Source organism: Coffea eugenioides, chromosome 8 (genome assembly GCF_003713205.1).
Source record: "Coffea eugenioides isolate CCC68of chromosome 8, Ceug_1.0, whole genome shotgun sequence".
In the NCBI taxonomy this organism is placed as follows: domain Eukaryota; kingdom Viridiplantae; phylum Streptophyta; class Magnoliopsida; order Gentianales; family Rubiaceae; genus Coffea; species Coffea eugenioides.
Genome location: NC_040042.1, coordinates 42,814,653 through 42,827,311, shown reverse-complemented (window position 1 = coordinate 42,827,311; position 12,659 = coordinate 42,814,653). Strand labels below are relative to the sequence as shown.

Here is a 12,659-nt window from a genome sequence, read left to right as displayed (position 1 = left end):
TTCTTCTCTCCTCTCACCACCAGTCTTCACTCCTGTCAGTGGCTCCCCTGCTCTCTGCTTCCGCTCCTTCCCCTGATTTAACCTTGTTCCCATGCCTAAATCTGCCGCCCCCGCCCCTTCCGTGCAGAAAAACAACTACTTTTGTTTTGGACACAAGGGCAATTGTCACAGCGCATGGTGTCATTTCTTAACGGTTTCTCTCTTACTGCTCTCTAGTAATACAGTTACAGGAATCAAGACATAAACACACAGCCTGCTGCATTGATTGCACTAATTTTAGCTCCAGAACCTTAAGATCTATCTATCATCAGACCAAGATTAGTACAGCTGCTGAACCAATTTAAAATCAACAGTACAAGGAATGATTATGAAAAAAATTGATGTCAAGCTTTCAAACTCTGCACACAATGATGTGGCACAGCTATTTGGCCGACAAAATGAACGCCGTTCAAAGAAAAGACAGCAACAAGACTATGTCATCTCTTTAAACGAATTAAGACAACAGCAATACGCGGAAATCAAGGAGTCCAAAAATATGAGCTATTTTTCTTCTAACTAGGAATTCAAAACTTTATTTGATGTTGAAAAATGAACCCCATGAAGCTGCTTTTGTATATGCTTTAATTGTTGTATCCTGGTTTTGAAGTGCTGCAATCTCTTCATCTATCTGATCATCTGCTTTTCTAATGATAAGTCTGTTTAAAGCAATAAATATATCCTTTACGATCTCTTCATCTGCTGCACCAACTTTTCCTTCATTCTCCTCTCCGTAGGAAATTGCAAGTGCAGACTCCTTTTCTATGTAATGCATAATCTGAGTGACACCAAATATTGCAAATCAAGAATGACGAAGTCATGAAACCGTAGACAAGTCTTGAAGGTCAGAAGTTTTTTTTTTTTTTTTTTTTAAGTATGATATATGATATACGTAGCTCAGAGATCACGCAATGAACATGAGAAACAAAATGATCCTTGCAATAATAAGTGGATCATCAAGGGCTCTTCTTTTTTCACAAGCATTGCTGTAGAACTCACCATCACTATCTTCATCAGGTAAGTCTTTGATTTGGGAGTACGGGTGAGTGGATAACAATGGCAGTCATGTTTGATGATTTCAGGTAAAGGATAACATTCCAGATGAAGACCAAATCTACAATCCAAGCACTGGAAGAAATGCTTCTTGCATGGCGCAACTGTTGCACCTTAAATTACCAAGGTTGGTCTCCAACAAAGCAAGAGGATGCTGCTGAATTTTAGACCCATCATATGTGGCTTTGTAGAAGCACATTGAGGATCTAAGTAGAAATCACATTTGGAGGGGACGCAAGTGAAAATGCAATTCGTCTTTTTGCATCCACGGCATTTCAAACGACTGTTCAGGTCCAAGTTATCGACGAGTTTAACATGGCGGAGTGGGCCACAAGGGTGTGCGATCTCAGGAAGCAATTCTATGCAGGATTTGCCCAGTAAAATACCAGATTCTGTGCAAACGAAAATGGTATGTTTGATGGGTGAGTTGCACCCTGAGCAATTGCTATTGATTTGCTTTGTGACACTGCATTGGGTCAGCGGGTGGGACAGGCAGAGGGGTTGCTCCTGGAGCTCTCGATGAGATTTGGAATCTGAGAAGATGGGCATCAAGAAGGCACATTGTAGGCCTAGAACAAAGTTGCACTGCTGACATATGTAGAATGCTTCACGGAAATTCGGCCCAGAGAAAGCACTGCATGATGGCGTTTTTACTGGGAATTTGGAGCTGGGGAAAAGGGCTAGAGGGTGTTCAAAGTGAAACTCATATCTGATTTCTAATGGCAGAGAGCACTCTTCATGCGATATGTTTCTGCAATGAATCAAGACAGACAGTCCCATAGATGTGACTATGGCAAAAAGAGCAGCGAAAATCGACCACAAATGGTGCTTCAAATATGAATAGGGGATGCCGGTGGTTGTTTTCAGGGGCATGAACTTCCAATTTCTTGGTAGGCTTCAAGTTAATGCAAAGAAGGTCTATGCTGAACTTACAGATTGCACAATGGTACACAAAATTTGAACCATTGGATTCACATAAATGGCACTGGAACTTCTGAGGAGCACCGGATTCCACTTCGTAAAGCGAAAGAGGATCCTCAGAGTGACAGGAATGGTTCCACTCTTGAGGCAATTGAAATTGAGCACAAATTTCATGAAGGAAAAACCCACTCTCTTTACAACCGTATATAGCATCTCTTTCATCTTCTTTTTGGTAAAATGAGACTGCCTCTACTTCGAAAGGCTTTCTGTGGCAGAAATGACGCGAGCAAGAATTCCATGGTCCTATACTTGAATCTTTATACATCTCCATTCGATAATGATGCTTGAGATGGGCTACAAATTCCATTACTTCTCCTCGGATGATTTTAGTCTGGGGAAAAAAATGAAGAAAAATCAGTATACTGAACTGGGTATTTATGATATCAGTTATGGGCTATACAGCTTTTTCAAGTCTTCAAGTACTGTTTGGATTATGCATTTGGTCCAATGGCGTCAAGAAACAATCTCTGTCGAGTGGCTCAATTTGAACGTAAGTTACAGTTACATACGCGTAATGGCTAACTTTCTTGGTTCTGTCCCTTTCCCATGAGGTTCATTAGACAGGCTTTGATCAACTACATTGTGACTCACAATTTGTGAGGGTTTTCGGTTGTTTCCTTCTTTGGCTGCCGGTGACATTTCCCCCGAAAACAGCCTGGATTAGCTGCTACCCAGTTGCTCGTACTGATGGTTTACTAATAAGTTCAACTGTATATAGTGTCAATCAACTGGTAGTAGAAAACTGCAAACTTGAACAAGCAAGACCATTATAACTTAATAAGAGAAATTTTTTACCATTGTGGATGGAATGAACCGATTTCCGAGTTCCTTCAGTTCTTCTATCTTGGTATGTAGAGCAGCCATCTCTTCTTCTATCTCGCAACAACTCCTCTTGTTCATAATTCATTACAGTTATAACATTTTTCTTGATCACTTCCTCTCAAGCAGCAACTTTTTCACTGGTTTCGTTAGTTGGAAAATCAGCAGAGGGAGTTTGTCCACTATCGTCTGGACAGGTAACATCACCTATAAAATGGTTTACTGGTCTGCCCAATCCTGTCTTGCCATCTTCATTTGCTGCACCAGAAGAATCTCTCCAAGCCATGCCAGATATGAGAATGAAAAAACTGCAAAATGAAACTTTTGTCCTATAGAAACAAGGAGATCCAAGGGACAGAAAGGCGAACAATGGTGGCTGCATAACTAATATTCAAGTCCAACAGCCAACATCCGCAGAGCCTGAGGTGGGCACGAACTCGGTCAAGCACTTAGTTGATGAGAAAATCTGTTAAACAATCATTTGCAAGTCTTGCACAGCCCCAAGCTATTTCGCATAGTTCCCTTTGTCATTCCCTCTGTTTAATGTGCAACACGTCCAATAGCTGAACTAAGTGCAACTTCTTCCCAACTTAAAATTGAAACAATAATTAGATTGAACAAAAAGTAATGGTTTTTTTTTTCTTTCTAACAATATGACCAAACAAAGATGAGTTACTTTAAGCACTAAGACGGAAGTGACTACAGTTCCTTGCCACTTGCTATTTTACACTCAAACAAATTGATTCAGATGATATGGTAACTAGTACAGTTAGATTTTATACAATTACCACAAACAACAAGGCCCAAGATGAAACCAATAAATGGGAAGGTGAAGAAAAATACAAGTCAAAGAGCCTCCTTTGTTAGCCTCACTGGCTTTTCCTTCAAAAATGCTACATCACTGTTTGTAACCGTCAGTAGATGATGATCTAGCTCCTCTTCTTCAACATCTGCTGAAACTGATGATCCTACAGAATCTGTCCCATCATCTGCAGAGAATAAAAGAGATAAAAAGTACTGTTAATTGCATAAGAAAAATGATTGGAGTATGGAAAGCATAGTAGAATCATTTTTAATGTTTTCCCCATATGTTTACTTAATAAAGGACATCATTTCTTCTATTTTGATGCTTTAGGTTAAACTTAATCATAGATGTTGCTATGTTCATATAATAGATGCACAAGGCAGTTGTTTGGCTCAAGAATTGAGGTTTGAACAGACTTGGATTCATATTTGCTCATTATTTTCTTAAGACAAGCTTCATCCAATCTTTAGGCTTGTTAAGTAATAAAGCTGAAAATGAAGCCGCCAAAAGCTTGGGCCACCAAATTCATGAGCTTACTTGTATCAAAAGAAGCCCTCATCATTTTCAAATTAAGACTCCTATATAGCATCAATTATTGTGCGAGACTCAATGTTGGACATACAAACCAATTGCGTCGATAGGAAGAATCATGAAATAGTTGGGAAAAAAGGGAAAATAATATGGACAGTTTCCATGCAAGAATATTAAAGTTCAATAATTTAAACTTCTGCACTGCTGACTGCTACAGGTGGGTATTTACTATGACCAACTGACAAACTCTTGAAAGCAAACTTCTTTCTAAACTTGATCCGATGAAGAAGACATGCTAGACCACACTATAAAAAAGGTCAAATTATTAATTTGAAATTTGAAGTAAAAAACACTCCTTTAAAGTGTGCAGGTTCTTTTAGGACTTCATCATTTGAATCAAGATAATATAGGGGATCATTTCATCCTTCTTTCACCAGAAACAGAAAACCAAACACCAATAGAACTTGCCTGAATATGCTTGATGATCAGGGAGTCTTACTGCTTGAATCTGAATGCTCTCTGGCAGCAGACAATTGAAGAAAGAACCTGAAATTTTAAGGAAGAATACTTGTGAGGCTCAGAGAACAATCTAAAATGTAGACCACCAAAAATCAGTCATCTTGCTAAAGCCTGAAAGCATCAGTATGTAGAACTGGATTCTATTCAAATACCACTGGTATAGAAGAACCCCAACATTCAAAGAAAAGCATTGAAAAATATCACCACCAATCGGTGCTGAAGCCCAGTGGCAAGAGATCTCATTCTACTTTTCTAGATGTAATAATGTACTGTTCATTCTCTGTAGGGTGCAGACATATCCAAAGAGATTTATTCCATTGTTTGTCTTTCTGTTACCATAATCCCATGTACAACATGAGAAAAACCATTGGCTAAAAAGCAAACTAGAGAATCCTGACTCCAGAATCTCTCCTTTCTGTGATGATTCATTCACAGAAAAAACAACAGGAAGAAAATAAACAGCTTATTCTACTATATTTCACACGAAAGGTACACCTGAGTAATGAGAACAAGATCAAATGTTGAACTAAACAATTTATACCAAGTAATTGTATCTAGCTGACGTACATATGAAGTGTGCTTCCTAAACAAAAGTCAGATTGTGAAACCATTTTTTTCCCCAAAAAAAGGATGATTGAGGTATCTCAGTTAATTGACTAATAAATAAAATCACAGATTATAACAAAATTAACAGCTCCAGATTGTCTAGGCCACCTTGAGAATAAAATTGCATTTAATTCTCCCTGACTACCTTAAACTTCATCTCTACTCACATCCTTAAAACTACAAATAAACTCCTTGTGTCCTTACCTAAATGTGCTAGTCGGTTCACCCATCCAGGAATTTGCTTTCCTGTGAGACACATGCTAACATCATCGGTGAAATGATTGCAATTCTTGGCAATCAGATGATAGTTGTCTCCATGATATTTGCTAGAAAGATGCTCCATGAATGACTGAATTTCTGAACGAGTCATGTCGGTGCTACCCAAAAGGACTGACCGCCTAAAAACAAAACCAGGGCAATTTTTGGGTTCAACTTCAAACACCCCACTTGTTGGATACTCATGTGCTCCATACCCATACTCTAAACCATGTACTGCAGTCAAACAGAAGCAAAGATTACTACTAAAGTTATAATTTTACAAACCAAAACGACATAGAACATAACCATGTTATGCTAACACATACAGCCAGAACCATTGAACTAATGGACTAAGTCAAAATAAAGGCTCAACATGTCTAATAGCAAGTGATAACAATTAACTGTACAGATCTTGTCAGAATCACATCTATGAGACTTCTTTCAACACATCTATTATTGGATTACATGCAGCCCTTTAGAACCAATGTACTCAGTCATGATTGAAATGCAAAACAGATCCAAGAAATTAGTGAAGTCGTAGATCATCACTCCCAATATAGTCCAAAGTTGCAACAACTATCACCAAAGAGCCATAATTGCACTCCATGTTTTAAGTTACCATCTATATGTCAATATGCCATGTATGACTCAAAACTATAACTTCCAGGAACTACTGAGGATCTGAGTAACAAGTAGCTAAGCATTTATGTCAAAGTTTAATGTTCTTTAAACGTTGCCAAGATTAAGGCTAGTATAAATATATGAATCATCATACTGAATTGCATCACCAATATATAACGACAGTAAACAAAGATGAACATCTGAAGATTGATTGAAACATGAGAACCAAGATTAGCATTTTGGCATCGAAAACTTATTCTTACTCAAAATATTACATCATCATTTAGCAGAGAGATTTTATAAGATCAATGTATATTTCCAACAACAGATACATAAAGAGCAAAATGGAATAGAAGGTATTGCCGCCTCTTTTTTCACGATACAAAACAGTCAACTCATAGTGAATTAAATTCACAGGTAAGGAAAATTTTTTTAAGCTCCCCACAGAGTGGAGGTTCCTAAGGTGAATTAAGCTTTTCGATGCATTCAGATGCTAAAGTGATGCAAATAAGGCTGCATGTCTGAGAGAAAATATGTGTGAATTAGTACTATTGTGCATACATCTTACGTAAATCTATTAAGTGACGACTTGAAAGAGAGATTCTTTCTTCTTGTCAGTGAAAATGATTTTTGTTCATTATTGACTGGAAACAGTGTAAGATTCTAGGCACAAGCTTAAATAAATTGTGTTGTTACAACTGACTATGGTGGGAACAAGCATAAATGATTATGTGAATAAAACAAACTTAATGGTTTTCAGTATCACTGGAGCTCCTCTGTGGAGAAAATTAATATATTCTGTTTACCTAGTTCCACACTCAAAATACCTAAACTGGGTAAAATCTGAGATTATTAGCCCAAAAAGAAATAAATATATCACATAAAATACGTTCCTAGCTGACACTTTATTAAGTTTCCAAGTCAATATAGTTACTCCAGATAAGAGAGATTTCTTAGCATGACACAACAGAGAAAGGTAGCAGCACACAGGGCAATGAACTACAAGAGATTAGAGATTGGCCAGCAATTGGGTAACCAAAAAGTTTTCAGCTTTATGTATAGCTAGAAAAGAAAGACTGGCACAAACCCATGGCCTATGGACATGACTTGCAAACTATCCATGATCTGCTTCATAGCTCAAATCCCGTAGCTTTGCTAGTATTTGACAAGTTGGTATAAAGAGTCCCCAATGAATAACCTTGAATACAAGTTATTTCCAACAACTTGTTAGACAAAAGAAGCATTCCCCAAAACGAGTTCTGATGTAAATATCAGCTGGCAGCCCATGCTTGAAAGAGTCATTTGCAATTATGGACATGGGAGCTGAGTCAGGCTGATGTAAATATCACCTCAATCTGGGTTTGCAAAATTGTTATAACAGTTGCCATGTTGGTAATCATGTCAGACAGGGCAGGAAGCTTCAACCATGTATGGTATATTATTATGGCCTTAAAATGTTTATCCACAACTATTTTAATATACTGCAATGCCTCAAAACTTGTGAGAAGCAATGCAGAGGAGCAAACGGTGCACATCTATATAAACAACAACAAAAACAACATTACACTCAACAAAAACAGTCACACCCTCAAAACTCCTAAAAACAACTAGAGGACAATCAGGTAACATCATGCTAGACAAACAACTGAAATTTAAGAAACAACTTTCTAAAAGGAATAAAGATTCAAACTTTATCACAAACAATCTCCAAACACATTACGATTCATTAGATATAAGCATAAAAAAGTATAGTAAACTAGTAAACCATTACAAAAGGAAAGAAAGATTGGAGCTTTTTTAATACCTTCAATGCCGGAATGAAAAATCCCAAGCCCGAACCAGTAGAGATAGTCGTTTATATTTGTGAGGTCATATACATTTAAATACAAAGAGACCCGATTTCTCTCTCCATTACTATTCCGATCCTTTGATGAACTCGAACTCGAGCTCAATGGAAACAACCGCATTTTTTTTACCAACAATCCTCGTTCTCCAACTATGACTCTACAAGGCAAACCTCAGCTTCCACCGGACAACGAAAACAACGACAACCCTTTAATACTGATCCAAAAAAGAACCGAATAACATCAAAAAACCAGTCAGTCGGATTAGCTAATACGGCATAAACATTTAACTTCAATATCATACAAGGCAAAATTCAAGATTTTAGCCAGAACCCTCAAAAACAAAGCTGAATACAGTCATAAAAGAGATTAATTTGGGTTCAGAAATAAGTAGCAGGGGATCTATAAGGTGGGATGCTTTAACTACACTATTTCAAACACAAATAGTAAATAACAATTCAGTACTTCATAAGTAATCTTGCAAACAGGTAATTATGTAAAAGAAAGAAAACTTACTCTGTGACTATGTGTAAAGTTTGAAATTTTGCTGAAGTGATTCAGGAAGGAGACAGTTGGGGCGGTGTGTTTCTTCGGATCAGAGAGAGAAGAGGAGGAGTGGCAGAGAGGGAAGAATTCATTAATTGGTGGGAATTTCCGACAGTGGAAGACGTTTTATTTCATCTGTCCGATTTTCAAGACAAAGTAAGAAGATGTCTTTTATGGACTGATTTTTTTTATTACCCCGACCCAAACGTCTTGAATCTTGATACTGATAGAGGAAGGTGTAGCACTAATTGTTTATTACTGTGGTTAATCATAGTTTAAGACACATGAATTTTTTCAGACCTATTAGGAGAACTCGCAATTCCTAAACTAAGGTTCGTAATTTGTAGACTATCTTCTTAATTTTTGGATGGGGTTGATATCGAATTACTTTTATTAGTATTAGTATTACTCAAGAAGACTCTAAATCCAGGATTTTCAAAATTACTTGATAAATGTCCCTAATATTTTAGCTTTGTGGATAAAACAATTGGATAAGTTAAAATCTTAATTGAACAGAGTATATTGGTTTTGCCGCAGGTGCAGGATATTAAATATTCTCGGTCAAGAAGACAGTCCAAGGTGAAGGTTTGTGGAAAATGATTAAGAGCCAGGTGCTGCCAAAAACGGGTAATTGTCCATTGGTTTCTTATCCTCTCTGTATCGAACTAGGAGGCTGGAAAACCCTTGCTACGCACTGCTTTGTACATATTTTAAGTGCTCATGATTACGTGTGATTATGTTAATATTTATTTATTAAATAGCAAGTGAATATTTTCAAGAATAGTTAACTTGAAGGTTAATATTTTTATAAAATGTACTGATATTTAATAGAATTGTGTTTAAATAACATGGAAAATTATACTAATTTATTTGCCGTAATAGTGAATGTACTATATTTGTTAATAAGATTTGACCAATTATATCTGAGTAATTGGGATATCAATGTCAAAGACAATTATTTAGCATATGGATGGAAAAAAATGACAAAATTTTATGTAATTAAAGTAGGGTATACTATTGTATTTACTCACTATATATTCAACAAATATAGGATTTTAGCAATGAATCAATGAATTTTCTTGAAACAATTACAATCATTTTTCACATTATAAATAAATAACTTCCACATAATAGACAAATGAATTACACAAAAAGTCAATAAAGCAACAACCACTAAAAGTACAGACACCTGTTCATCAACAGGACTTGACATATAATTATCACTAGGAGGTTATTGGCTGTGCTAAGCACAGCCTAGGCCCCTATAATCTGTTATCATATCCAAACTTTTTGCATGTTTGAAGAGGGTTGTTGACCTGCTGGGTTTGGTAGCGTAGGCGGCGGCTGGAATTGGATTTGCTGAGGATAAATGTGCCGAATTTGTGCTCAGAAGAGCCGTGTGGTAGAGAGAAAGGAGGAAAAGGGTTCAACGGCAATTTGGGAAAGAAACAGTGCAGCCGAATATGAACCTGCAAAAAATGCTACTGTTCTACCAATTTTCTGAACAAAGCATTGTACTTTCTCTCGGTTAGAACCACAAAAACCCTCCACATCCACGTGATTGCACTTGACCCAAGAATCAGCTTCTTTTAGGGATTGTACTTTCTAACATTTTCTTACAGAAGTAAGAATTTATGCAAATAAATCTAATCCCCACAGTAACTTCAAAAGCCGGTAACTTTTGAAGTCCTGTGAGGGACTTATCTACCCAAACTCCAACCCCCCCAATACCGATGTGGGATAGAAAACCCCACAGGGTGCCCCGCTGCTAAGAGATAAAGACTACCCAAACCTCTGAGAATGAGTTTTCTTTCTGACATTTTCTTACAGAAGTAAGAATTTACGCAAATAAACCTAATCCCCACAGTAACTTCAAAAGCTAATCCCCACATTTTTTAGGGATTGTACTTGGTTTGAATTTACCAGTGAATTCGTCCTTTTTTCTGCTGCTACGAAGTGATTCAACGGCAATTTGAAAAAAAAACATTGCAATGGCAAAAGAAAGAAGAGAAATAGAAGGCTTCGGACAAGAGAAGCTTTAGATTCAGACAATTTGCAAGAAACATTTTACCCTGCCATTCCTTAAAAAAACAAAAGCATATATTTTTTGTCATTCAGAAATTATTGCATTCATTTGCTCAACAAAAATTTTTTTTGTCAAAATAAAAGACAAATGTTCACATATCAATAAATTAAAATAAAATTGATTCGAAAGTGTGTATTCTATTAGTTGGCTATTTCATTTTTGCATTTATAACAAATTGGAACCAATTTCTTTTCTTCTTTTTTTTTTTATCATTTTCCCACTTTGAAGATATCTTTTTCTTTTCCTCCGAGTTCAAAAATAGCCAAGGTTTGATTAAGAAAGTTTAAATATTTTTTTAGCATGTAGATTAAAATAATAAAATTCTTGCTATCAGATTTGGATATTTCTTTTAATTTTTGAAAATGTGACAATTTTTCTATCATTTTTTGACGGCTTCTAAAATAGCAAAAGTTATATTAACTACGTAGCAAAAAAAAAATAATATAAATTTTCAAAAAGACAAATAGAATTCTATGATTTTTAATAAAGTCAAGTTAATCTGTGAAATATAAGTTTAAATGATATTTCAAATCGTAATAAATATAAATTCAAATAATGATAATGATAATAATATTATAATTGGATTACATCTGTCCAAGACCTAGAGCTTGAAATCAATTTTAAATATTTCTTTTTGTTTTTGAAAATACGATGATCTGAAAAATACTCTCTCAAATTGACATCATAATAAATATAAATTGAAATAATGATAATAATAATAATAATTTGTAATTGAATTACATCTATCAAAAGCTTACAAATTGAAAAATTCAATAAAAATAATTGGACCTCATACTTGAATGCCAAGGTCAGACCAAATTTGGTCATTGTGCAATGCAGTCCAATCTATCTATCTACCGTTGCCTATAAAAAGAAAAGGAAAGAATGAAAGCTCAAAAATTCACCAAGGGTGCCATGTGTCAATGAGACAGCATGCTATAGTAACAGTGCAATGGCAAAAGAAGACAAAAGAAGGAAAAGAAATAGAAGGCTTAGGACAAGAGAAGCTTTAGATTTAGACAATTTGCAAGAAACATTTTACCTTGCCACTTGTCAGATAATTAAGAAACCATGTGGCAAGAGGAAAGGAAAACACTAAACCTTGCTCTTTTCTTATATACAAGGTAGATTATAATGAAAAAAAAAGTTCAAATTATGAAAATCTCATGCTTCCGAATGTCTTCCTTGAATCAAAAGGTCCAAAATTAGATGTCTTTCCTCAATCAAAAGGTTCAAAATCAAAAGTTGCGTGGTAATCACAACTGAAAGGAGGACGACGAAAATCGCTTGGAAGGTTTCTTAGCCACTTTGCAATTAGAAAATTGATTTAGGTACATAAAGAATCGACTAACATTAATGTTAGAACGTGAACAAGCATAAGAGGCTTTGAAAAGGTAAACAGTTCACCTTCATAAATCAAACCACTAAAAGTTTCATGAGTTTTCCCAATGTATTTATACATATGATGGACAATTTTTTAAGAATTTACTCCTTCAAATTTTCTTGTGACATTGATAGAGGAAATGCAACGAAGAAAGAAAATTTTTCCTGGATACCATTTGTCATTCTTTTGAAGGAAAAATAAGAAGTACTTGTCTTGCCGGAAGAAACATGTCTACAGTGATCCGATAGGATGTTGCCCATTGCATCTGACCAGGAAAACCAACAAGCCGATGCGTACCATCCATTTTTGGATTAATTTATTCCGCTGTACAAGAATAATTTGCTTCTCCACAGGCAAATCACATGCTTTGTTTTTTCCTTTCAGTTTTCTTTCAAGCTGTAGCACTCATGTGAGTTGTTACTTCATTTGTATTTTGTTAGTTGTAGATTGTAATTATTTTCCTCCAATACTTCCTGATTGGAAATTTGCATTTGCTTCCTCAACACAAGGAAGTGCAGATGCATGAGAAACGAGAACACTTTGTGTTTCAAGCAGGATGAGCAATAGATG

At 35.9% G+C, this 12,659-nt stretch overlaps 2 protein-coding genes across 2 annotated transcripts; both read right to left on the bottom strand.

The window, feature by feature from the left end:
• Positions 1 to 1,825: 1,825 nt before the first annotated feature.
• LOC113780836 lies at positions 1,826 to 3,414 on the bottom strand. The gene is made up of 2 exons (XM_027326618.1): positions 2,866 to 3,414; positions 1,826 to 2,401 (listed from the first exon to the last, which is right to left on the bottom strand). Exons 1-2 carry the CDS (start codon positions 2,968 to 2,970, stop codon positions 1,826 to 1,828), a joined length of 681 nt encoding a protein of 226 aa, XP_027182419.1. The 5' UTR covers positions 2,971 to 3,414.
• Positions 3,415 to 3,543: 129 nt separating this feature from the next.
• Positions 3,544 to 8,892, bottom strand: LOC113779725 (deSI-like protein At4g17486). The gene is made up of 5 exons (XM_027325425.1): positions 8,590 to 8,892; positions 8,034 to 8,290; positions 5,555 to 5,842; positions 4,694 to 4,771; positions 3,544 to 3,878 (listed from the first exon to the last, which is right to left on the bottom strand). Exons 2-5 carry the CDS (start codon positions 8,194 to 8,196, stop codon positions 3,736 to 3,738), a joined length of 672 nt encoding a protein of 223 aa, XP_027181226.1. The 5' UTR covers positions 8,197 to 8,290; positions 8,590 to 8,892; the 3' UTR covers positions 3,544 to 3,735.
• Between the last annotated feature and the right edge of the window lie 3,767 nt (positions 8,893 to 12,659).